At 34.9% G+C, this 26,343-nt stretch overlaps 3 protein-coding genes across 5 annotated transcripts in view; 1 reads left to right on the top strand and 2 right to left on the bottom strand.

Moving 5' to 3' along the window:
* Positions 1–2,216, top strand: part of LOC129895538 (callose synthase 10) — a 70,925-nt gene extending 68,709 nt beyond the window's left edge. For both annotated transcript variants that reach the window (XM_055971260.1, XM_055971261.1), the window contains exons 50-52: positions 736–786; positions 887–1,069; positions 1,602–2,216. In XM_055971260.1, coding sequence (XP_055827235.1) covers positions 736–786; positions 887–1,069; positions 1,602–1,847 — 480 coding nt within the window. In that variant the 3' untranslated portion in view covers positions 1,848–2,216. The remainder of the gene's footprint in view (positions 1–735; positions 787–886; positions 1,070–1,601) is intronic.
* Positions 2,217–3,445: 1,229 nt separating this feature from the next.
* On the bottom strand, positions 3,446–13,377 carry LOC129893999 (zinc finger CCCH domain-containing protein 67). 2 transcript variants are annotated; one of them, XM_055969478.1, is made up of 6 exons: positions 12,660–13,377; positions 12,090–12,158; positions 5,547–5,666; positions 5,190–5,465; positions 4,180–4,452; positions 3,446–3,922 (listed from the first exon to the last, which is right to left on the bottom strand). In XM_055969478.1, exons 1-6 carry the CDS (start codon positions 13,278–13,280, stop codon positions 3,740–3,742), a joined length of 1,542 nt encoding a protein of 513 aa, XP_055825453.1. In that variant the 5' UTR covers positions 13,281–13,377; the 3' UTR covers positions 3,446–3,739. The 2 variants fall into 2 exon arrangements, with proteins under 2 accessions (XP_055825453.1, XP_055825454.1); XM_055969479.1 differs by having other exon boundaries at positions 12,090–12,155.
* A 3,300-nt stretch (positions 13,378–16,677) lies between these two features.
* On the bottom strand, positions 16,678–24,979 carry LOC129894141 (lysine-specific demethylase REF6). Its single transcript, XM_055969682.1, has 7 exons — positions 23,897–24,979; positions 23,334–23,412; positions 22,804–22,871; positions 22,528–22,678; positions 19,615–20,303; positions 18,862–19,485; positions 16,678–18,385 (listed from the first exon to the last, which is right to left on the bottom strand). Exons 1-7 carry the CDS (start codon positions 24,726–24,728, stop codon positions 17,064–17,066), a joined length of 3,765 nt encoding a protein of 1,254 aa, XP_055825657.1. The 5' UTR covers positions 24,729–24,979; the 3' UTR covers positions 16,678–17,063.
* Between the last annotated feature and the right edge of the window lie 1,364 nt (positions 24,980–26,343).

Here is a 26,343-nt window from a genome sequence, read left to right as displayed (position 1 = left end):
TACTAAAATCCCGGTTTTTGCAACAGTTGCGTTCTTCTATGCAAGAAGAAGACTTATAGTTATAAAGCTCGCGCTCCACTAAGTGTATAGATTGAGATCCAGTAGGATGGGCTTAAAAAAGTAACTTTTATGTATAAAGTGCTTTTAGAACTTTGAAGTTCTGAAAGTTATTTTTATAAATAAGCAGTTGAGTGTTTGGATAAAAGTGCTTATGTTGAAAATAAGTGTTTGAATTTTAGGATTAAAAGAATAAAAAGGGTAGTTTGGGAATTTAGTTAAAATATAAGGGATATAAAAGTAATTTCCATGGTCAAACAAAATGGCTTTAAGCACTTAGAAAGAAATAAGTTAGAAATCCTAACTTTTCATTTTTGACTGACTTTAAGAACTTTATGGCTTAAAGTTAGCATTAGGCAAACACGTCCAAAAGCTAAAAAGGGGCTTTAAGTTGTTTTTGACCAACTTAAAGCCCATCCGAACGGGCTCTATATCTGCAAAAACGTTTCCAGCAGGGATACTGCTTTTGATTGATATATGGTGCGAGAAAACTTTATTACAGAATAATGCATTCTCTCTAGTTTTGTGAACTTTTGAATTTTTAATAATGTTCTCAGATTTAGTGATGTTATGGTGTTGCTTTATGATTTGATGTTGAGTGCTACTATTTATTTCTGTGTTGTGTTGATTATGTTCTCTTCTGACGACAGCACTAACTGAAACTCTTTGTACAACTAGATATATGGCTTTTCTTGGATTGTACTGGTGGGAATTGTTATGATTTTCAAGGTATTCCGCTGTCTGTGATGTTATTGGCTTGCTTTATTGAGTCTTAGGTAACTGCAATGCCCTTAACTTTTCAATAATCTTGGAATCTATCAAATTGCAGATCTTTACCTTCAGTCCTAAAAAATCCACCAACTTCCAGCTCATGCTACGATTTATTCAAGGAGTTACAGCTTTGGGACTTGTTGCAGCTCTTTGCCTTGTTGTGGCTCTTACCAGACTGTCTGTTCCTGATTTGTTTGCTAGTGTGCTCGCCTTTATTGCAACTGGTTGGGCTGTCCTTTGTGTAAGTTAGCTAGCTCCTGGGCTGCTTTCTAACATATTTTTGTTGCTTCTACTTTCTGACAACTGCGTGCACAATTTTTGCTTCTGTATGGTGTTAAAAATTGTCTTCTTTAGTTACTGTTGGAATAGTTTGTGTCAAATTTGTTATAGCATGCTTGAACTCATTTCTGCAATTGTGAATTCTCACCGTCATCCTGTTGGAATGTAAAGCCAAGCCTCTCTTGATGGCCTTTTTAAGTGTTTGCCCGGCGTATATATTTGCATATGTATGTCATGGAGGTATTAATTTCAGTTTTTGGCAGTTGCATCATTTGTGAGTTCATACTGCAGTCATTGCACAACCTGGATCCCACCTCACTCACTCTTTTATCTAAGTGTTGACATCTTTTTATTTGCTAAAAAATTTATATCCTAGCGAGGAAGTAAGTAAAGATAACCTTTATGCGACTGTTTTGTAGGATAATACACGAATATGTTTTATATTTACAGATCCGTTTTGTTCTTAAAGTTGCACATTGTAATTTTCCTTGCAGCTGGCAATCACATGGAAGAGGGTTGTGTGGAGTTTGGGTCTGTGGGAATCTGTGAAGGAATTTGCTAGAATGTATGATGCTGGGATGGGTATCATTATTTTTGCTCCAGTGGCAATATTATCGTGGTTTCCATTTGTCTCTACCTTCCAGTCGCGGATACTCTTTAACCAAGCATTCAGTCGTGGTCTGGAGATCTCTCTCATTCTTGCTGGTAACAAAGCAAATGTTGAACCCTCGACATTTTAGTTCTTATAAGAAGGCCCATAACCATGTAGAATTTGTATAGTTTGCAAATTGGTAGATTGTATCATATGCCTTTTGTCTAAGTATTTCATAGTTAGGGTACTCTGAGATTTCATGTACATTAACTATTGTAGACATCACTTTGGCATCTCAAGTTCCATCTGTAGTTTTGATGTGACATTTTGACTATTAAGCCCCATAAAGTAGCATACATGAAGACGGGTTTGTTCGCCTTCTGCTCAGGCAATACAACTCCATGGTTGAAGAGTATTTAAACTTCCCCTGGCTTTAGTTGTTGGATTATGGAATTCTGTCTGGATTTAGTTAATGGGGTGACTGAATTTATCTTGGTTGTATTTAGTATCATGACAATTTTGCTCCTCTTTTTGTATACATTTCTTCGTAGTAGTTTGCGTAATATCTTCTCTAATGTTAGTTACTGTTACATCTGTCACACTACCGCTTGAGAACAGGTTAATTTCCCATAATTTTGTAATCCTTGACTAATTGTATTTTAGCTCTGTATCTTCTTTCATATAGAGAATTGAAAAGTCGTTTTCTTCTCTTCAGATAGTAAGATTGCAACTGAGTCATAGAAACTAATGTCCTCCTTTTGAACTTTTGACAATTCATGCCATCTCAAGTGTTATTGTCCCCCCTTTCAATTTTTCTAGTTAACACTTGGTATTATTACAGAAAAGCTATTCGTTAAAGCTAATGAATCCCTAATAATATTCACGCAAATATTTAGAAATAAATAACACTTCGTTCACTTTGCTTCACTTATCATGTTCATTAAATATCATTATTTTAAGGTACCTGTTTCATGAAAACAATTTTGTTCTTCAAATTTTAGCATTACCACAACATTCATACAAATAGAGAATTAATAATGTACAAAAGCATTACTTCTTTCGTCTCAAATTATCTATTGTTATTTCTAAAAATTGTAGTGAAATTATTTATTATTTTAGAAGTTCAAAATAAAATTAATTTTTATTTTATCCTTACTAGTAATTGTTCTTGAAAACTACAAACACCTAAAAAGTGACACAGAAGGAGATTCTATTGTAAGACAAATAAAAGTAAAATAGTCAAAAACTCCTATTAAAAAATAACTTCAAAAAGAAAAACACGACATAATTAAGATGGAGAGTCTACCAAGACGAAGTAAATATTAACTGATTAATTCACCCGACGAACTGTTTTTCTAGTAAGCTCACGGCAAATAATATTGAAAAGTAATCTTCTAATGATTGTAAACTTTTTTAGTATGCATCAAAATAAGTTTTAAAATATTCTTTACGCTGATAAAAGTTATATCTCCCAGTACTTTTATAGTAAATTTTGGAATGAGCTTCAATTATATGATAGCTCAGAATATCACTCAATCTTTATATAAACGATCCTTAAATATTTTAGAGGTAAAAGAAGAGGAAAGCAGTGAACACGAAAAAGATTTACATATCTCGAAGCAGTAACCTCCCATGGGAGCTATGAACACAGGAAAAAGATTTTTGAAATAGTTTTAGTAAACAGAAAATCTTGAAACGAAAATCATGAATAGAGATTTGAGACTGTATTCAAAGGGGAAAACATGATAAATAACCCAGATCAATCCCCTTCTGAAATCATGAACACCCGATATCAGTATCCAAATATCTTCATTTAATCTAAAACAAAATGCTCTAACAATAATTTACAGTATCCTATTTCGCTTGCGCTTTTAACAACATGAAACATAGAGAGATTATCCCACCACCCTCTAAATAGATCTGAGAACTTGAACTGAAGTTGATGGAGTTTCAAGTCTCAGAAGATCAACCATTGGCTTATGGTTTTAAACTAAACTCTAGATCGAACTGGTCCAAAAATTACTCGTATAAACTGCTGTATCAGTGATCCACTTCCAGTTGCCGTCCTTGCCATCCAAGAGACATCTGTGATTGCTGATGCTGATCAAAGTCAGACTCACCAGTTGATGCAGATCCAACGTAATTTTCTGGATGATCAAACTTACAAGCAGGGCCATACTTGCATATCCCATAGCGGCTGTAGAATGAGCACACAGTTTGATCCTGCATTTACAAAAAATATGGGGAAAAAAAAAACAAGACACGTAGGAGGAACAAAAGTCAGCAACATACCTTGAAAAATGAGTAATGCAAATAAAGAACCAAGATACTTTCTAGAAAAGTAATATATGTTGGCAAAAGGGTACTGGCTCAACTAGGAGATAATTTGATCAACTATAACACATTTGTATCTTAAGAAACTTCAAATTCTAGGAAGAAAAATAAAACAAGTTTAAGATCCAGAAAGAAGAAAAACATACAGGTCTTAGCGGCAGGCCCTTGTCATTAAGAGTACTTGCGTTTGCTTTTGATATTCGAGACTTTGGATGATGAAATTTGCAGTTAGACCTGTATTTACAGTCTCCAAATTTAATGAAGTAACTGCATTCAGGTTGACCAGGACGCTCAGGATATTCTTCAACCAGCTGTGGCTGTTGAGGCCATGGATAGAAATTGGTCTTGGTCGCCGGGTTGTTCATAGCAAATGCTGGAGGAGTAGGTAGTCTTTTCTCTGATGTTGGATAAGCCGGGGCCTCAAACAGCAAAAAAGAAGAAACAAGTAAGCTCAGGCAGCAAAGGTGTCTAGCTACCAAGTCAGAGACCTTATTAAACAAAATGCAAAACCCAAAAGTTCAGAATAGTAAACCGCTTTTAAGAAAACAGGCGGAGTAAAATAAGAACCTCACTCGAGAAATTTCACAGAAAATGAGAATTGAATATAAACTTTTTGATTAAGAATAACATAAATATAAATTTATTATTTTATTTAGCATTTATCATATTGTCCAATAACAAGCAACTTCCTTTCTAGCCCAAGAACGAGTGCCTTGACTTTTAATGGACCAAGTATAGTCCTCAAGGTAAAGCTAAAATATACCAGTAAAATTGCCATCTCTTATCTACAGAAATAGACGTTAAAACCATATAATATCACTTGCCTAGATGGAAGTACCTGCTTCAGATAATTCGGGAAAGAGGTCAGAAGGACTAAGTTAAGCACTAGAGATATGATAATGCAATCTTCAGAAAACACATCATTTTTGATGAGGTAATAAAATTATATTAAAGATGGGAAACAAGTATTAGCATACCAGAAGGTAGAATACATTACAATACAGAGTACAAATCATAAACAGCATACAACATATAATAAACTAAGTTATGGACTACCTGATACCCATTCCAGTAAGCCAGAAGGTACAACATTACAATACAGAGCACACATCATAAAAACAACATACAACAGATAATAAGCTAAGTTATGGACTACCTGATACCCATTCCATTCAGTATTTGGAGAAGGAATGCCTTGGGTTGGTGGGTACATCATTGGTACAAAAGGAGCTGTGTCATTCAATGCTCTAGGTGGAGACCAAGAAGATGCAGCTGAATGGGAGGCGGCTTGTCCGGGGACAGCTCCAGCATTGTTATATCCAGAAGATGGATCAGCTCCAGCGACAGTGGTAGGATCAGGATGATGAAACCTACAGTTGGACCCATACTTGCACGAGCCAGTACGCATATAGTAAGGGCACTCCCTTTCCCCCTGAAATGAAGATTAACAAATATGACCCCTTGGGAGAAAACGCTCATTACAAACTTCTGAAACAACGGAAAGATGTAATACCAGTCGAATGGGCAGGCCAAGAAAGTTGAACTCCACAATTGGTGAGATGACACCTTTTTCCCTACTATGAATAAATTTACAAGCTTTTCCATACTTGCAACCCCCTGATGTCAGGTAATACTGCAACGGGAAAAAAGGGAAATCAAGACAAAAGTAATTACACCAAAATCAAGAAAGTTATTCAGGTATTGTATCCAAACATAATTACTTGCTGCACAAAAAAGATATTAAGTTTCATCAACAAGAAAATGAAGACACAAGCAATAAGACCAGGGCTTAAAAGGCACAACAAAAGCATTTAAAAAGAGCATACAATTCAGAAAATAACAAAGAAAAACAGTTGTACCAACAACTAAATATTTTAACAGTTACTGTTCTCATCATTATTTTTTATTAAGCTTTTTCATCATTGTCAACCCATTAATCACTTAAAGCAAAAAAAAAAAGCATGTCTGCATCATTAATAAAAATCAATTTCAATCACTGCACAAGGCAAAGGATCCATAAGTAGACACATCAAGATAGTCAAGGTTTTGCTGATAGCTTCTACATGACATACGATCATGTTTCCTTATCCCAAAAACACATTCGGCCATGTTTCAGTCCCATCTCAAAATATATCCAAGAAGATATTTAAGAACACTACATAAACGAAATTATGAATTTTCTGCATGTATACAAATTGCAGCATAGGGAATAATTGAGCAGTGTTGTTTTGAATTTTGTGTATCAAATTATTGCTCAACTAAAATACTAAAATCCAGATGTGGGAATTTACATAGTTCCTCGCAAAAGAAGCATTCTCTCCACCATATAGAACCTTTGATTGGATATCCCCAAAATTTACCTACTTATGCAATCGAAAGTCACTACACTGACAAACTTCAATAAGAAAATTACTTCCTGAATGGAGCAAAAGCAGAAGAAACATCATAATCAACTCACTGCCCTGCCCATAAATCTACTATCAGTAAGAAATAGGTAAGGTTCTAATACAAGGGATAACTTCCCCAAACAGAGAGAGAAGGGAATAACAAACCTCTCCAACATAAGGACAAAAAGGTGGTAATCTTCTCCTCAGCATTCCAACTTAAAGGCGCAGATACAGATGGAAAAAAGTAGATTTCAACGTGCTGCTTTTCAAATTTATGATATAGCAAGTAATTTATTTTAGTTCTTAAATAGTTCAGGACCTTACTGGAATGCAAATTCTTACTGCTTCTTTCAGATTAAGTTTTCCATCCTTTTGTTCCTACTTGTTTAAGGGCCCCTCTTATTTTCCTTTATATCAACCAATATTTATCGAATTTGAAACAAAGTCTAAAAAACTGGTTTCAAAGAGATGCATTTGAAATCTTAGAGGGGCTATGAATTTATCTCCTAGAAATCGGCAGGGTATGAATGTATCTCCTTCGGTCTTCAATCCAAAAAACTTAGTATCCATGTCAAATCTACACACAAGAATTTATCGAAAATTCTACACCACACAAGGTAACTTTGATGTATCAAAACAAATCTTTGCATAAAAAAATGCACACAGAGAATCTTCTACAAAATATATCGTTCTTTACCAAGAGCATCCAACCATCTACGGGTTGGGATATTATAAGTGCTCAAAACATGTACACAAACAAGAACAACAACAACATACCCAGTATAGTCCCACAAGTGAGATCTAGAGAGGGTAGAGTATGCACAGAACTTATCCCTACCTTGTCGGGTAGTCTCAGAAACTGATTGTTTTTGATAGACCATCGGCTCAAAGAAAGCAAAAACACAACATTTATGAAGACATGAGTAGTAACAATAGCAAGATAGTAAGAAAATAAAGGCATACGACAGAGCTAGTAGTAGAAAACTGAGAGTGAGAAATATAGAAATAGTACAACAATGAAAATACCGAAAATAATACTAAGAGCCTGTTTGGATGGACTTATTTTAAGTAACTTATAAGTTGAAAACTGCTTACAAGTTAAAAAAATTAAGTAGGTGCAAGCCAACTTATTTTTTTTTTGACTTATAAGCTGTTTTCAACTTATCAGCTGCTCAAAATAAATCCATCCAAACAAATTCAATTATTTATTTAGAGCTTATTTTAAGCACAAAATGACTAAGTCGGCCACCCAAACACTCAAAAAAGCTGAAAACAACTTATAAGTAACTTATAAGCCAATCCAAACGGGCTCTAATACTACTAATCATATAGACCAGGCACGAAACTATTTACTAATAGCCGTGTACCCGAATCCTCGACCTCCACACCCTCCTATCAATGGTCATGTCCTCAGTAAGTTGAAGGTTTGTCATGTCCTACCTGATCACCTCTTCCCAATACTTCTTCATCCTACCTTTATCTCTCCTCAGGCCTCCAACATCAACCTCTCACGCCTCCTCACGGGTGCATCTGTGCATCTCCTCTTAATATGCCTGAACTATCTCAACCTAGCCTTCTACATCTTGTCCACCATAGAGATCATTTCCACGGTTTCACCTTTGCCCAAATATCTTCACATTTGACCATATCTCTCATAGGAAGCCCACACATCCATCTCAACATCCTCATTTTCACAACTTTCATCTTCTAGAATTGAGAGTTCTTGATTGCGCAACACTCCGCCTCATACAACAAAATTGGTCTAACTACTACTCTATACAACTTACCTTTTACGTTCACAAACAAAAAAGTATCAGAATTTGCACAAATGTATTTTCAACTCCTAATGCTCTTCTGTACTCATTTTCCACTCATTCATATAATGACCAAAGTAGGCACTTTCTATGCTAGCTTCTGCCTAAGTAACACACCTCAAATTGCTTTAGACATCACCAATTTAATTCCAAATATATATTATACCCTACATTGTCAAGCATGTACACAACTAAGTGTTAGAGTGGCAAATTATTAACATCCTCTCCTGTTTTTTTTGCACAAAAAAGACCAAGTGATGCATTTTTTTCCTCCAAAATCTCGATAGTTAGAATTGCACCTTATACTATTGCACAAGTAAAAAAGGTAACTTCGGTGCTATAATGACTTATATAGGGGGAAGGGCTCAATTCACCCTAGTTAACCTTAAAATGATTTAAGGTAAAGTTGTCATCCTCGACACTTCCCATTGCCCATTGTGTTTTTCCATAATTAAAAACTTTTGCTTGTATAACAATCTAAACATATTGTTAAACTCTTTCATCTCCGATTTCTTTTGAAGTTTATATACCGTAATTCCCCCCACCCCTACCCACAAAAGAAACACTTAGCATCCATGCCACCAAGCTAGAGATGTCAAACATATTCAAAAATGTAAAGTTGCTTGGAAATATCAACACCATTTTTAATTCCAAGAAGATGTTCCAATTTTATGGCCTGCTTTATATTTCCACTGATTCATCAAGTTCTCCATGTGGTAACACAATCTAACTAATCCTCATCTGGGGATACACTTCATATTTATCAGCAATGACTCCTTCTCTAATGCACTTCAGAATCAGTAACGGAGAGCTGAGAAGAGGTATTGTTATAGATTTGGATAGTTATGGAATATAATAAGTTGGACTGCTTAACAAAGTACTTGTGAGCAAGTATCTCTTTTCCCTTTTTAGATCAGTTTATCTTCTTAGCTTTTCTGATGACTAGTTTTCATACTATACAACAATCCTTATGTGTCGCACCTAATGCTAGGCACAGATACATCTACAAAAGAGAGTAACATTCAGGTGAAGGCATCCGTTAACTTCTTGATATTGAATGTCTCACACCCTAAATAATCTCATACTTCTACATATTTTTCCTCAACCTTGATATTGTTTGGAAGCATAGTAATCCATTCTTTAAGTGGTCGGGAATGCACCGTTCTGTATTCAGTACCAAAACCAATAGATTATCTGCAAATAGCGACTCACATATCAGTCTTTCCCACCGTACTAAATGTACAACACCTTATATAGTCCCCATCCCCAATGTATATGTCATCCTAATAAATGTATCTCATGTCCATTATGAACAACACCACACCATAAGGGATAAAAGATCCCCTTGACATATGCTTATTGGTCTTCTGACAAAGTTAGTGAGATTCCAAAAATGGCCAAATTGAGAATATAATTGATATTTCTCCAATCTCATAGAATCCATTCTATTCAGCTTTCTCTAAATAATGTTTTATCCATTCCAATGCAGAAAGTATCAATTTTCGTTGTAAGGTGTCTTTTTTACTTTAGCTCGCAAAGTAGTTCTACCTACTCAATTTTATCATGTAATTGACTCAATCACTGGCAATCAGAGTTGTATCAAATATCTATCTTCTTTCAACAAGCAGTTTTAGATGAGGTGTTGTGACCTCTAGCACTTCCTCAAGTTTAAAGGAAGTACTTTTTTGAAAAAGCTTATACTCTTCTGTTGGATTTGTAGGCCCAAATTCACTTGACATTCAGCCCGCATTCTTCTTTGGTTAATCACAACAATGGATTAATTGAGACTCCTCCTAAATTCGTAGAGTGAATATAATTAGCTTAGCCCATTGACAATGCTCTCTTTCATTTTGTTCAACATAAATAAAAGAATGTGTTGTGAAGCCATCTTGTCTCAGAGTTTTATCTCCCCACACAACTTATGACTGACTGTCTGCCTCCCTATCCCCTCCTCCAAAACTTTCAATGCCAACCACATCTCTCCTCTATGGTACTAAATTCAATTCCCTACAATCTTGTTGTCCAACCTACATCATCTGTATGAAACCATGTAAGGAATCCCTTAATAACCCCTCATCCCTCTCCTTGAACTCTTACCCCCTGATCCTTCAACCCTATAATATTCACAAATCTACTCATTCTATCACCAATAGCTTAACTGATGAAAGAATTCTGTTACGATCTAATTTTTCAACCATAGCACCCTGATTTTTGTTTATAACTAATCACTTGAATGTTTATCATGTTAGCTGATTCTTCTTTCCCCTCTTCTTTTCTCTTTTTCTCCTCCTACAAACACCATTCCTTTTCTACTTAACTCTCTAATTCCATTCATCAACTCCCTCAACTTTATTTCTAACTCTTTCAAACACCCACCTATACTTAATTTTTAAATTGTTCTCGAATAACTTTAAAACAGAATGGAATCCCTTGGACATGCCATCTTGTTCTCCAATTCAAACTATCTCCCCAAAGTTGCTTATGGCTACATGTTATTAAACTCATTATTCTGCTAGGCCTATCAATATAGAATATGGAGGAAAGGAATTGGAACTTGGGTGGCAACAACTTCCAAGCAATTGACATAAGAAATGTGTGTCAACTTTAATCTTCACCGAGTGAACATTTGCACCTGGATTCTTTTGCTCTTATTAATTGAATTAAAGACAAATTGGCAAGGATTAAACCGTTATGATTAATGATATTTTTTCCCTTGTTTGTTTTTGAGTAAGGATACTAAGTGGCCCTCGACTAGTCCTTAGGGAAACCTGGTAAAACCCACAAGCATCGATATACAGTAAACTAACCCTCCAAAACTGGAGTGAAATGATTCACACTGTGTGGTTGTAGTTGGAGTTCGAGGTTCGAATACCGACGTATTGCTCCTATGCCTCAATCATTAAACCATCCATTCCATCAACAAAAATACTGATGTTTTACCTTTTGGCTTCCATGTTCAAAACATCAATGTTTACCAAATTAACCCAGTCATTAGCTTTCTCTTGGTTTCCCCCCAATATACTAGGGCTTCAGCATGATCTTAAGCATTGTCTTTGTGCCAGTTATGTGGCATAGTTTCTTTTATAGTTTGTCTCAAGAAAATGTCACATAACTATTTAGACTTATCATCCCCAGTTTACCTTTAAAAAAGTTCACCTTCCATGAGGGAGAAATTTGAAAGAACATGTAGAACTCTCACATGGCAATTTGGGCATTTCGCATAAAATGGGTGCAAGGAAAAACCGCCACATAAAATGGGATATAGGAAGTAAAACCACTTCCTAGACATCAATCATTTATAGAACACCCTAATCATAACCTTTTTTTTTGGTTTCTCACCCGATGTCCGGTGCCCACATTGGAGCACTGACAAAATCCGGGTAGCCCACTGCATGGCCCATTTTGGGGTGGCACTCCCAACAGAATTTTCTCCATACCCAAGGCTCGAACCCGAAACCTCTAGTTAAGATGAAGCAGTCTCACCATTGCACTACAATCTGTGTTGGTAATCATAACCTTCACAATCTCAATGATGACTAACCAAATAAATCAACGAGAGAGAAACAGAGAGGGGAGAGAGAGACAGCATTTGACCATCCATTTTATATACTGGTAAGTGTAAGGTCTATAATCATGAACCAGCTATCAGCAAAAGTAATGTGTTAGCATTAATTCTGAACACCAGAGATCAAGTTTGTGAATCTAAGCATTCTGAATTTCAGAAAAGATCAAATAGCACCACGTAATGATATCTTTATCCTCAATCAAAGTAATTATTCATAAAAGAACAAGAACAGTATATCCAAAGATTTGCCTTTTCTTCCCTGATAGGTAACAATGATAAATTCCACCAACCTTGCATTCAATCTGCCCCGGCCTCTCCTGGCTGTCTTCCCTTTGTTTCCCCTTCTCCTTTGTCCCCTGCTAATAATTGACAGAAGAAGCTAACATCAGCAAAGCTTTAAAATAGAATAAATATTAAGACAGCAAATGCAATGAAGACCACACCAAAGATAAAGCGACCTCCCTCTAAAACCAATGAATTGCAATCCTACTCACTGACTAGGAAAAAATATGTCAACTAAACATGACTTCGAAGAGCATTGCAGTAGATAAAACAAGAAAGTAAATCGACCATCCATTACCCACACATTAGCTTGTACAATCTGCAAGTGCCAGTAATATAGTAAAACCTATCATTGAGCTAACCTCTACCTCCAATCCCCCACTACTTCAGAAATGCAAAATAACGGAACTCTAATATTCTCTGCAACTCAACACATAAAACAACAAAGATAAATTACCCCATTACCCTCTGGAAAAAGATTCATCCAGACCATACTACTTGCAGTCAAATTTTACTAGATCGATCAATAAAATGAACTTTGATAACAAAGTAGCATCAATAGCAACTCCAAATTGTACCTGAATTTTTCTTCTGGAAGGGTGATTAAACTTGCAATTCGATCCAAATTTACACATCCCTGTCTTCATATAATAAGGACAATCCTGAGCATCAGGTCTTAAAGGGTAATTAATCTTCCTCTTATTAATCCTATTAGCATTAAACCCTGCTTCCTTAGAATCCCCCTCATAACCATTTTCGTTTTCCCCAATATTCTCATTGCCATTCCGACTTCCACTCCTGTTTTCATCACCATCCTCATCATAATGATCAAAACCATACTCACCTTCATATCCCCATCCATCATCATTCCCTTCAACATTTTCAATCTCATCTTCCAATCTTTCCTTGAGTTCTCCACCTTCTTCACGATCAAGGTGGTGAAGATCTTCGTTTCCTCCATCCTCATCCAAAGCCTGGCTCAAGATCAGATTTTTAATCTCATCGCAGATGGATTGCATCGCCATCTCATCCTCATCCTCATCCTCATCAGCTTTGGGTCGATTTTGATCGGGGTTTTGGAAATTGAGATCGGACGGTAACGACAATGTTTCAGAATCCTGGGATTCAAGCCCTAACCGTAACTCTTCAGTGTGATCTGGTGATTGATTTTGATTTTGCTGTTCTTCAATTGCTTCCATTGTTGTTGCTCTGCATTTCAATCAGTAAAAACCCTAATTGAGGAATTTAGTAAAGTGAGTGTCTTGAATGGGACAGTGGCTAATGAAGTCAAAATAAATAGTACTTCACGCATTTGTACTTTGTTTTTACTTTAACTTTGCTGATTTCCTTTTTTATCCTTTTTCTTTTTCTCCATAATCCTTTTAACATTTCCTTTTTGAATGGTGGTCCAACGGAAAATAATTTATGTCCAAATCATTTTTTAAAATTATTCCCTATTAAGATTTTTTATATTCATAGAGCAACTATAGTCTATACAGGTATAAATATTAAATTTCAATTCTAGTAACTCGATTAGATAATAAAATTTTATAATATTTTGAATCTATAAAGTTTAAATTTCGAGTCTATATATATATATTTATTTATAAAGAAAAGAGTGTTGAGTTTTGAATTTAAAAATTAATTTTGTCGGTGTTTTAAAATTCTTCCAATTTTTTTTGTTCAATATTAATAAATATCTTTTTTTATTTGTCTAATTTAATAAATCAAAATATTATTTATATTCTGATTTATCCTTTATTATTAATTATCAATGTATTTTATCAAACAATGAATTTATTATATTCAACAAATGATATATAAAAGGTCATTCGATTTTATTAAGTATAATAAGGTGTTAATTTAATGCGAACTTCATCAAATCCCTTATTAAGAAAAGAACACTTATTGTCTACAAAAGTTTGTCAAAGCAAACTGAGTAATCATTGGACTCGCATGAATTTTGTACAAATGTATGTTAAAGATAATTAGGACATTTATTACACTTATCCATGTTTTTGTTAGGCAAAAAATATGAGTGTTTTGTGTTTAGTAAAATTCACTACAACCTTTTATGTAATACTTTCTCCGTTTTATATTACTTTCCTATTTTTTTTTTAAAAAAAAATTATTTATAAGAAAATTATTTTTATTAATTTACCTTTTAACTCTTTTTAATACATTTTATTTATATGTCTTATTCATCAATATCAAGATTAATAATGGTAGAAATTTTTTGAAAGTTTAGTGTTTATGCAGGTGATCAATACTATCTACATGTTCAAAAAAATTATTTTGATTGGAAAATGAAATTTTTTTAAAATTAATTATATCTTGATTTTGTAAATTACCAAGAAATTTGGGATAAATAATTTTAGTAATGTGGACAAGTGATATGGAATGGAGGGAGTACTTCTTTAGAAGCCTTTTAGATTGGCTTGTTTAAAGTATTTTTTAGCCAAAATAATTTTTAAGTATTTTTATAGTGTTTGAATAAAATAAAATAAAAGTGTTTTCCTTAAAATATAGTCCCCCTTTCCCTTCTTGCTTGTCAATATACAAAATCAAGATGGAATTTACAAAAATATCTGGACCATAAAATACTTGGCAATTTACAAAATTAAGATAGAATTAATTAAGTTTTTTTCATTTTGTCCTTAAATGAATTTATTTTTTTAAAGTAACAATATTTATTACATTAAAAAGAGGTACGGATAAATTAGTAAAGCAAACACTCCTTATTTATAAATTCTTATAAGACGTGTGAAATGAAAATATGACAATTAATATAGAACAGAAGAAGTACATAGTAAATCATTTTACATCTTTATGAAAAAAATCATTTTTTCTAGATTCCTATTGAAGATAACGGAACAATAGTTACACCATTCGAGCTTGTTTCTAATTAAGACATCACTTTCAATAATGGACACAGTTTATTATATTAACGCAATACCAAGTTGCAATCGGTAAATTTCTATCTTTCAAATAAGTGATACTCTTTCTTTTAATAGGTTAATCAATTAAGTTGTCAAGATTTCTTTCACCATAAAATGTTCTCTCTCAAATATTGAAGTGCTTATCATTTAGCTAGATGGAGAAATAGATAAATTTTTCTAGTTTTCTAATGACTTTATTTTGGTTCTTGTTCGATATATGCATCGGGATACTAAATTTTGATTTACTGCATCACATTGCCTATTTTTGGAGACGATGCTTTTAATAGAAATTATTTTCATTCTCAGAAACTCAAATCCAAAACCTTTAATTAAGAACGGAGGAATCTCAATCGTCCCTGAATTTTATATTATATAAAATACATGTTGCTGCTACATATGAAATTTGTTTTTAGGCTGCCTAATACCAAGAATTTGATTGCTCGAGTAAACTTGAAAAACAAGCTTTGCTAAGAAATTGGAAAATATAATTTGAAAAGGTATATATTGTATGATCATGATAATTTTTAATTACACAATAAAGATACAAGTATGTCAATATTGGAGAAATTACAACTTAAGTTATGACTTACAATTCTGGTACAAATTATAAAGTATGCGATGAACAAATATAAATCTAACAAATTAAAATTACAATGTGGTACTGAAACCTTCCAAAATTGTTTTAAATTTGACAAAGCCTTTTAATTTTCATTCGATAATATTTATTCATTGACAAAGCCTTCATTTTGATTATAAATTATAGAATATGAAAAAGCTCTTAATACTTATTTTAGAATCAACAAAAAACCCTCAGTTTTCTTTAATTTCCTGTTCATTTTTTAATTTTTTTTATGGTGGCTTGTAATTAATCCTCATTTTTATTTTAGAATAGATTTGGTACTAGCACAAAGTTGTTTTATTGCACTCTTCACACGATTTGAAAAACCTGGCAGGAAAAAGATTCTTCAACTACTTTATAAAAAGGCAATTGGTAAGAAAAGCATTTTTTGCACATAGCATATTCCTATTGACTATTGTTATTTGTTTTATAGATATACATATACGTTACATGTATATATACATATGCATACTGTGTAGTGGCTGAAAAATCACATTTACTCAATGAGTTGCAAGAATATCGAGGATATGATCTCCTATACGCACTTATAATTTGAAAAAAATAAAATAATTATTTATACGAAGATCTCGTGTTATTTTTATAGATCTTTTGTGTTCTTTTTAACAGATCTCCAGTAGAAAATGTCATAAAATAATATTTGTTGTGGACTACAATACTAAATATCCCCAAAAATCAAACTCAATGGTCTTTAGCAAGCTATCAATAGCTGGTGGAAGATAAATTCAGTGTAGAATGGCTAATCTGGTGCACAACACACCCGGTGTAATTCCAAAAGAGTAATAAATCTTACCCTTACCTTGAGAGGTAAAGAGGTTGTTTCCTATAAACACTACACTCAAAGGAAAAGCATAATAATAATAATAATAATAATAATAATGAAGTGAAGAAACCATGCCAAAATACTAAGAAAGCTTGACAAAAGCATTCTGAAAAAAAAAGATATAAATGTAGAAAATAAAGGACTGAATTCTTTGATCTATAGTGTTAAGACTAGTTGAAGATGAGCATGTCTAGATCTGTTCCTCAAGTAAATATTGTATAATGATGTTGCTAGGACTACATTAAATATGTTTGAACTTTCAGTCCCTCTATCTGACACGAGTATAACAAGAGTCCAATCCTGCAGCAATTGAACAAGAGAGAAAATGGAAAAAACAGAAGAATCCACTTCCACATTTCAATTTCAAATGTTAAATTCCTTGATTTTGGAAATAATTCTTACAGGATTGAAGCAATTGAACTACTTCAAATCAATGAATGGGGCCAATGAGGTACCTTTGACTGAGGAGAGTTATCTGGTACCAAGAGAGAATTACAAAACGAGACTTGAACCTACACCTACCCCTATGTCTGTTAACTGAACAGTTCCATCAGTCATGTCAAATTACAATTTGCTTCCTTAGTCAACTTCTTCCCTTCTTCGAAATGTGACCTGTCTTCCTCTTGTGACGACTGAAATCTGACACAAAACGAAATGTCTGACCACAGCCGGTCTCAGTACAAGCATAAGGACGTTCACCTGTATGAACTCTTATGTGTTCAGTTCGAGCCCATGCCCACTTAAACGTCATCTTGCAGCCCTTCCAAGGGCATTTCAGAGGACGGTCGTCCATATGAACTCGACGATGCTGTACCAAATACTTGTGCGAGAAGAACTTCTTCTTGCACCCTTCGACAGGACAGACATCCTTTTTATGCAATGTAAGCTCCTGCTTTGAGCTAAAACTCATACTGCACCCTTCCAAGTCACAATGATATTCTCCTTCTTCCCTCATCCTTTTACCAGTATTACTTCTAGGACCCTTCGTTACTGGTTCTTTCTTTGCATTGCTATTTGCAGAAGGAATTTTGACCTTGGGACCTTTCTCTCCTTTCTTGCTTTCGTGCTGCTTAGGTGGAGCTGGTTTGGCCTTCACCAACTTGGCGGGCGACTCTTTGCTCGGTTTTGGAATCCTTTTCCTCAGACGAGTGCTAGGCCCACCATCTGGATCATCATCAATGAGTGAGCCAAATATCTTCTTCTTATCAACATCCTTTTGAGGTTCAGGAGTCTCATATTTAATCCTCTTACTCCTAAGATTAGTTTTCCGGTGCTGCTGAAAGACATTACTAAGTAAAGAATCATCGTGATCATCTGTTATTATTAATTGAGCATTCAAAGCATTCCTACTTTCTGCTGTACTCCTCTTTTTTCCAGTCTTGGAAGTAGAAGCGACAGTTTTACCAGTCGGAGTCCTTTCACATGGTCTCTCAGACTTCACCTCAGTCTTAATCTGGGCTGAGATGCTTTTGTTCTGTTCTTGTTCTTCATCAATAGTCCTCTCAGCAAGCAGAGGATGAACCTGACTAGACATCCAGACTTTCCCACACCATTTCCCAGCAACAACTGCTCTCCTCTGCTTCCCTGACCCTCTACCAGTATACTCTGATTTTTCTGGGGTATTATCTGGAGAATTACGACCAAATGCATTGTATATAATGAAGTTATAAGGCATCTGTTTACTATAGAGAGGAGAACGGCTTAGATTGGCACTGTAGAAGAGGTTGATGTCTAATTTCACAGTCCAGTCCCCATTGCCATGTATGGCTTCTTCAATTTCCAAAGCTGATTGTATCATTTCCTCATCTTCTTTAGTGGCCTCGCGGAATGAAATCTCTCTCCAGAAATGATCACTCCCCAACTCTTCAGCCACTTGTTTAGCTTGAGCTTCTAGCTTGGGATAGTCTGCCAATATTTCAAGATGTGTCAAGGATATGCAAAAGAATCATACCAAGTGATTGAACCACAAGATCAGAATAATAGGGTGATACCAACACTATAGCTACATGAGTACAAAAATAAAAAGCTGTTTTTCTTCCAATCTCACCTTTCATGGTGTCAGTGTACATTTATAAACCACTTGGATGTTTTCAGTTACATAGTCTTTTATATTTCTCAAAACTACCCAATGAAGTCTTATCAGTAACCTTTTCTTTCCTAGAGAATAGTAGCTGTTACACTTCATCTTTAAAATCATGATGAAAAAATATGAACACAAATCAGTTATCTCATTTAACAGATGAATATTAAAAGTAAATACTCAGGTGCAACCGGGACCAGAACTCCATTTTTCTCCCTAGACGAACATTGAATAGCCTATGAAAGGAAAAGCTTGTTGCAGCAAGAGTAAGCTGTTTAGTCAGAAACAAACTAGAGCTCACCTGGGTGACAAAGAAGAGAAATATGTGCTCCACCAATTTGACGGAGCTGTTCTTCTACTTGTACAGCATGCTGGAGACAGAATACATGTATTCTGAAAGAGTCTTCATCAGATGTTGAAGTAAATTGAATATGTGCATTATCAAATGGAGCAACAGCATTGTTTTGTGGTATTTCCCCTATATTGGAAATACACTTTGCAGCAACTTGATAGGATCTTAGTTGATGGCTTGACCTACCTAACAAAGTATTTGATTCCCCTGATGGGTAACTTTCATTCTCCAACTGAATGGAATTGTCAAATTTTTGACAGTTTCTACCTTGAGATACAGTTCTTCTTTGTCTGTGGTTTCCGTAAGGATCAATAACTCGGAGAAAACCCTCATCCTCAGAATCCATATGTCTGCTTTCACAAGCTTCAACAGGAATATCTTCTTCAACCTCGTCTTCATCAGAATCTGACGAATTAGCATAAGCTAAAGCCAACAGGCCAAGAGAAGAAGTTTCTTTGCGTGCTTTGGTCCTTGAAAGCCCTTCTACACTTCCATTATTCAATTTCTGAATTCGATCAGATGACTCTACTGGGATATCAATCAAGCCACCTGGAGCCCTTTTAACAAACCGTCCTGCAATCAAAACATAAAGTTTAACCATAACTTGTCCTGTCAACCAGACATGTGAGTAAAAAAAAAAGACAGGATTTAAAATATTAGAAATTGCATAATTTGTGACAGATCATTTCATGAAGAAGATACCTGAACTGGAATCTAATTCTGCAGCATTTGGGTCCCTACCAGTAGCAGTTACGCCACCTACACTTCCTGTCCAGTCATTGAAGTTACGATAATCAGATGACATCAAATGATGAGCAGCTGCTTCTGTTGGTCGAATTATGGCCACACACGTATAACATAGGATCCCACAAGTTGCACAAGAAAAAAGTCCTTGCTCTGACAGTGTATCGCATTTGTAAGTCATTCCTCTTGCAGTGTCCAGGTTCACCCTTTCGGTGTCTGGAGAGGATTGGGCATCATCCTTTCTACCAGAGTCTGGCAGTCTGTTACCACTGTGCCAAGAAGAGTACTTTCCTTTCTCCAAAGAGATGCCTGCAAATTGTTTCATCTCCTGTTTCCTGCCTAACTTGAGATCATCATATGCAGAGTCTTTTTTACTTTTCACCTCGTGATCTGAACTGGATAAACTGGGGAACAGCCTGGAATTTACCTTTGACTGGGATCCAGCTACTAAATTAGAGCAAATAGACATCCCTGTAGAGTTTTGAGGGAGAAGTACAACAGGTGATCCTTCTCCAAGAATGTGAAGAAGATAATTGTTAGAGTTCAAATCCTCAACAAATAGTTCTTTGACCAACATATCTCCTTCACTCTTTTTCTTGTCCTTCAGGCGAGAACTCCTTGGTTCTATTCTAATGTTCTTTGGTACTCTGCATTAGAAGATTAAAGATGATAAAGAAACCAACAAAGAGACCATTACCTAACATACATGATGTTCTAAAGAGATTGTTAAACATATCCAATAGGTTTAAATCACCATAAAATCAAGGAAGCAGCGATTTAATCAAAGATATATAATCAGTCGGTGTGACCCTCTCGATGCAGGAGTACAAAACTTACTATTTATCCAGTTCAATTTAAGATTCCTTGCAACCGGATAGACAAAGATGAAATCATCCGCGGGAGAGTCTTTCTCCAATGAGAATAAAGAAAGTTTTTGGGCAAGACAAGAAAGGAAAATCATCTGGAAGGATCCAGTCTTTTAATGGTTTCTTTCTCCATACTATAGGAGATTATGCTACAGAAAGAAACAGCAGCAATGGCAAGAAGAAATGTAATGCAGTAGGAGTGGGAGAACACCCTTAAATCTGGTAACCTCAGAAAGAAACTGAGAATAAGACACAGTCATTTCTACACAAAACCTGAAACTATCATTAACCATTGTCCATCCACACTCCCAAACCCCCTTATAATACGCTAAAACAGAAAAGAAGTATCAGCATATGAACAGAACTGCATTGATCAGCTTCCCTAAAAGGGTCTTATTTCCTTGCATAGATTGGTAGGGACATTAAACATGTGGTTTCATAAAATAACCATGGCGATACAATGTCACTGTTAAAACTACAAAACAGCAACAAATTCCTAATCTTTTAAGGTGATCGCATTAGAAGGTCAAATAATTCTTAAATATTGTCGTAAACAGGCATAGGGTAACTACTTCAAAAGAATGGGAGATCCATTACTTTCAAACTCTTCACTTTCGGTGCCACACCCGTGTCGACACAACATGGGTGTGGGATCGGTACCTGATTTGGTCGATCAATTTTGGGTACTTTGACCAAAATCAACCGAGAAATTCGAAACAGATACTTATAATTTCTGTAATCAAACAAAAGCTAAGGTGAAATTGAAGAAAATGGAATGGCTTGTATAGAAAAATTTCTATGCCAGTCATTTTCCTTTTATCTCCTTCCAAAAGGCTTAACAAATAGAATGTTTTTATACTAGTAATCTGCTTTTTCTTTTTACTTTGAGATAACTTTAGAGAAATCCCCTCAAGTTCCGCTTCGTAACACTAACTTCTCTTGCGGTTTACAATCTACGTGTACATTCCTTGTTTATATTTCTTTGTAACAATTTTTTGGGACTGAGGCGTAGTAGTTTTTGTTTTAATCCATTTACCATTAATGTGAAAATTCTATTGTTTGCCTAATTTACCCTTTACTAATATACTCTTTTGTTTAATTAATTTTATAAACATCTTTTTTTAAAAGAAAAAATTCTGCAAATTCAAACCACCATATTTATTTTAGTCGAACCAAGGCAACTGAAGCCGGGCAAAGTAATGGTTGTTTTTGCCATTAAAAAAAGAACAAGGAAAATGACTGTCATAATCACCCATCCTTTTGCTCTCTATCTCTCTCTTGGAAACGTAGGAGAGGAGAAGTGTGTTTGTCCCATGATGATTTAACCAAACCCTCATTTGGCTCAAGAGCAAGGCCGTCGTCGTACTTTTTGCTATGCACTATTCTCTTCTTCAATTTCCAACATCTATTATTTTCATATATTTCTTTTACCAAAACACAAGTTCTGGTCATAGGAATTCGAAAGTTCGAACGCTAATTCTTTGTTCATCCTCCTTCCTCGTCAAGCCTCTTTCCAAAACTTACTATTTTTTATTTGGAATGGAAATTGGGGTATTCTGTAGTGTGTTTCCTTTCTTATTCCGTAGGAAGCCTTTTTCATTTTAGGTATATTCTATTATTTCTTTCATTTCTTGTTTACCTGCTTTTCCGTGCAATTTCTGAAGTTGTTAAAACATGTTTGTTGAAATAATTCCTGCAATTCAGACCACCATTTTTATTTTAAATGATTTCTTTATAAAAAGATGTTAACGGAATTCATTAAACAATGGAATATATTAATTAGTCAAATCGTTAATCTTTACATCAATAATAAATGGGTTAAAGAATCGTCACAAATAAACCAAAATAAGGAAGATAAGCATGATATCATAAACCATAAGAGAATTAGAGCTACAAAGCGAAACCTGTGGAAAGGTCTATAGGAAGTCTATTATAATTTACCTTAAGGTTCCAATAATTCAAGAACAATAACAGAATCAAATTTACCTATGGCAAGAAAACAAACCTTGAACACAGTGAAAGTGCTAGATCATAAAGCAACTGGAAATGTGACACCATTGGTGGACAATTAATTGATGCTCTACGGATCGCAGCATCTTTTGCAACTCTCAACCACTCAGGAGTAGCAATATTAGAAGCCTCCCCGCAATTAAATCCTAAATTTTAAAATTGTTCAAAGCCCAACAATTGTCATTTTCTGGTCACTATCTTCCTTCACAACAACTACATAGAAACAAATAGATCCAATACAAAATTACATTTAACAAATAAACTGTCTTACCATGACTAAACCCTGAGTGATAGGCTCGTGGAAAGGTAACAACAAACTCTCCAGGATTTTGCACCAGCCTGAATTCAAATAGGATAGTCAGGACTTGAAATGGTGTCTTGCAACCAGAGAAATATATCATGCATCCACAAAGATGATGTCTCTACGTTCATCTAATAGTGTTTACTGGGAAAACAATTAGAGGCTTAGAAATCAATCCTCAATACGTCGCATATGACACAGCTATAAGCCACTCCATAATTGAAATACTATTGATAGTTTTTCCCCAAAAACCAGCAACTAATGGTTCCCATATAAGTGTCTTCTCCAGCAGAAAATACATTATCTGCCTTTCTCTTATTCCACTATAGTTCTCTGTCATGAAACCTATACCCATTCAGCTTAAAAGCTTACAAAAAATATCCTCAATGTATACAAAACAAGAAGCAATTAAACCCCCAGAGGTCATCACAATGCCAACACTATTAATTTGTAGACCACCAATAACACAAAAACGGAAATTGCAAACACCAGTATTTCACCTGCAGCATGGAATACCAGAACTAAGCAGTACTTCAGGTGACATGACTGTGGTCTTCTCCCCAAGTGTAGCAAAGGTAACTGAAAGAAAATACAAAACTATAGAGTTCAAGCTCGCTGCGTATACTGGTTAAAGATGTAATGTGACGAATATATAACTAGAATTAATCTAACATTAACTGAGGTCAATCATCAAAAAGAAACAAAGGGATCAAACTTGTTGCAGAATAAAGTACTTGTTTAAGAATAACCATGTATGACTTAACAGAGAATTATATCCCTGGACATTGTTAAACAGAGCTTTGTATTCTTTTGCAGTGAACTGCAAAAAGAGACAGAGTTGAGCAAATCTGTTGCTTCATAGACTGGCCAGGAGTAGAAGAGGCCCCCATATTTAGTTCAATTTTGCATAATCCACTGCTGGCAAAACAACTAAACAAAAGAAGGGTAATGACTTATACTGCTCCTCATCATTAAAGGTACAGATGACAGGAAACAGAAAACAGGACAAATACTTGAGCAAATATCAATAGTTTCATGTACTAGGAGTGCCAATAAGACTCACCAAGAGGATTAGTTTCTCCTGCATAACCTTGGACCCTGATCACCTCCTCAAATGCCACAGCTGCATCCCTGGGCACACCATACCAAGTCTTCCCAGCACCCATATGCAGGTAATTTAAGCTATGCAAGTCATGATCCTCAACATGCCAAGCAAACCAACTAAACATCATGGCAAGATACACCATAGGGGAAGTTACCCCTGGGATCTCCTCTTTCATGAACTTCAGTAAAGACCCTTTTGACCTTGACACCCCTCTCATATTCCACTCTGTATCCGCCAGAGTACCCACCTCCCCAATACCCCCTGCTGCCGCAGAAGCCCTCTTTGGGGCAAATGCAGAACCTGGCATGTCATTTGCATACTCCACCGAAAAGGGTTTATCCACAGTTGCCTTCCAATAAAGGGTTTCAACTTCAAGCGGTGTCAATGCTCTCTTGGAATTCCTTTTCAAGTAATTCTTCTCAAAGGCTTTAGCTTTAGCCTGAAATTGCTGAACCGTATAGGTTTCTCCGCTTTGCCAAACGGGTTTCTTAACGGGTCGGTGCTTCCTTGGGCAAAACCCGATCTGCTGTTGCCTAGTAGTGAATGTTGGGCCATTAGAACCGGGCCGAGCTGAAAGTGACCGGTTTAGGTTAGCAAGAGCGGTCTTTTTCGGTGGTGCAGGTACTGGAGGTACAATTTTGCAAATTCCATACTTAGAAGCTTCCTTTTCGATCTTGAAAATGTAGGCAATGGGATCTTGGAATTCTTCTAGGGTTGGATGATACTCTGGTGCCACTGGTAGGGTTTTCAGCCATGGAAATACCTCAATGTTCCCACTTGCCTCTGCCATTAATCAAAATAATTTTTTTTTGGTATATGTAAGATCTATCTATAAAAGAAACATTGTGCAAGTAGACAGAGAGAGAGAAAGAGAGAGGAGAGAGAAAGAGGTGTTGAGATTCTCTATTCTCCCATTTCTCTTTGGTATTTATAGCAGAGAGAAGTGAAGTAATTTTTATACTAGCAGTTAGAGCTGTGTGTTTTAGTAGTATTTCTCCTCTGTTCTTTGTGGCAAAAAAGAAAAAAAACAGAGGATAGAAAAAAGGGCAGAACAGGGGAGAAGTAAAACAAATAAAATGTGAGTGGGGTTTTTATTTGGGTTTCAACAGCACACTCTTGAAAATGACACTGTTTTTACTATATTCACTCTTTTGCCAATCAAAATAATAATCAGTAAATATATATTTTTGTACAAATATAATTATTTTGAACGTTCAATTAAATATATAACTAGTTTTTATTTTTTTTAAGGTGAAGTTTGTCAAAAAAATAGTATTTTTACCGTTTGAAATTGCTCATTTTTAATTGGGTTCACTTCTGTGCTTGTTGGTTAGCAAATTTATTTGCTCCTTTCATCTGAGCTCCCCCATAAAATGAATAAATTCTCACGTATCAAAATATTTAATTACAGTAAAAAATTACTTTCCGTTATACATCACATTGGAGTTTCTTACAAAGTTAAAATCAAGAATGAGTTTTTTTATTTTCTTTCTAAAGGTGAGTTAACAAGAGTCGTTATACTTTTTCATTGGGTTCACTTCTACTCTTTCTTCAGGCGTTTATTTGATTTATTAAATTATCCATTTGCTTTTCATCAAAGTGATTTTATAACTATAAAAAAAGGCGTTTCTTTCCAGATTAGTTACGTGTTGGTTAGCAGATTTATTTGCCCTTTTCATTAATTGAGTTTCCGCGTAAACTGAATAAGTTTCATGTGTTAAAATATTGAACTGTTGTTAAAAATTACTTTCCATTATACTTTAAAATTTAGATTGAAGCTTCGTTAGGAGTTAAAAAACAAAAACTAAAACATTTTTTTCTAATGACGAGTTAAGATTAGAGCTAATATATAACAAAGGACAAAAATGCTCAATTTTTAGGAGGAAAATTTTGATCATTTTGAAAAATCTTAATAGTTTAGTTGGTTGACTATCTGAATTTTTACTTTATTGATGAAAATTTGATTCGTAATCTCCATTTTTCTTTTCCCTACCTCCAATTTAAAATTAAAAAAAAATTGACCATCTTCACAATTTAAGGAGACTACTAATTACCATAAGTACATTTCCTATTGGCTTGTTGCCTCATTGAGTTTGAACATATTGTGTATTAATTTTAAATAATATTATAACATAAATTTATCACTCCAAGTGAGGCAACACTGGCATACTGCTTTTACTGGCCGCTTGTTGTATTATATATACATTTCTTTTTAGGATTTTTTTTTCACTGAATTAAACAAATATGGAAATATTATTTTACAACATGTTATTTAGTTGCGTTATTTCAGACCTATAACAGTTATTATTTATAACAATTTTATTATAATAATCATGTTTTTTATAAAATCATTTATGTTTTCTTTTTGATAACTATAGTATTTGAATCAGCTTGCACGCATTATC

Source organism: Solanum dulcamara, chromosome 7 (assembly GCF_947179165.1).
Source record: "Solanum dulcamara chromosome 7, daSolDulc1.2, whole genome shotgun sequence".
Classification (NCBI taxonomy): Eukaryota; Viridiplantae; Streptophyta; class Magnoliopsida; order Solanales; family Solanaceae; genus Solanum; species Solanum dulcamara.
This window is presented reverse-complemented; position numbering and strand designations above follow the sequence as displayed.

Bases quoted from the DNA above. Each gene is read 5' to 3' on its own strand.
- LOC129893999 (XM_055969478.1), bottom strand. From the start codon at position 13,280: ATGGAAGCAATTGAAGAACAGCAAAATCAAAATCAATCACCAGATCAC. The intron at 5,667-12,089 runs GTTGGTGGAATT...TTCCCGTTGCAG, and splicing joins CGGGGCAGATTGAATGCAAG to TATTACCTGACATCAGGGGG. The intron at 5,466-5,546 runs GTATTACATCTT...TCTTCATTTCAG, and splicing joins TTGGCCTGCCCATTCGACTG to GGGGAAAGGGAGTGCCCTTA.
- LOC129894141 (XM_055969682.1), bottom strand. From the start codon at position 24,728: ATGGCAGAGGCAAGTGGGAACATTGAGGTATTTCCATGGCTGAAAACC. The intron at 22,872-23,333 runs GTGAAATACTGG...ATTTGAATTCAG, and splicing joins TCTGGTATTCCATGCTGCAG to GCTGGTGCAAAATCCTGGAG. The intron at 18,386-18,861 runs GTGAGCTCTAGT...AAATATTGGCAG, and splicing joins TTCTCTTCTTTGTCACCCAG to ACTATCCCAAGCTAGAAGCT.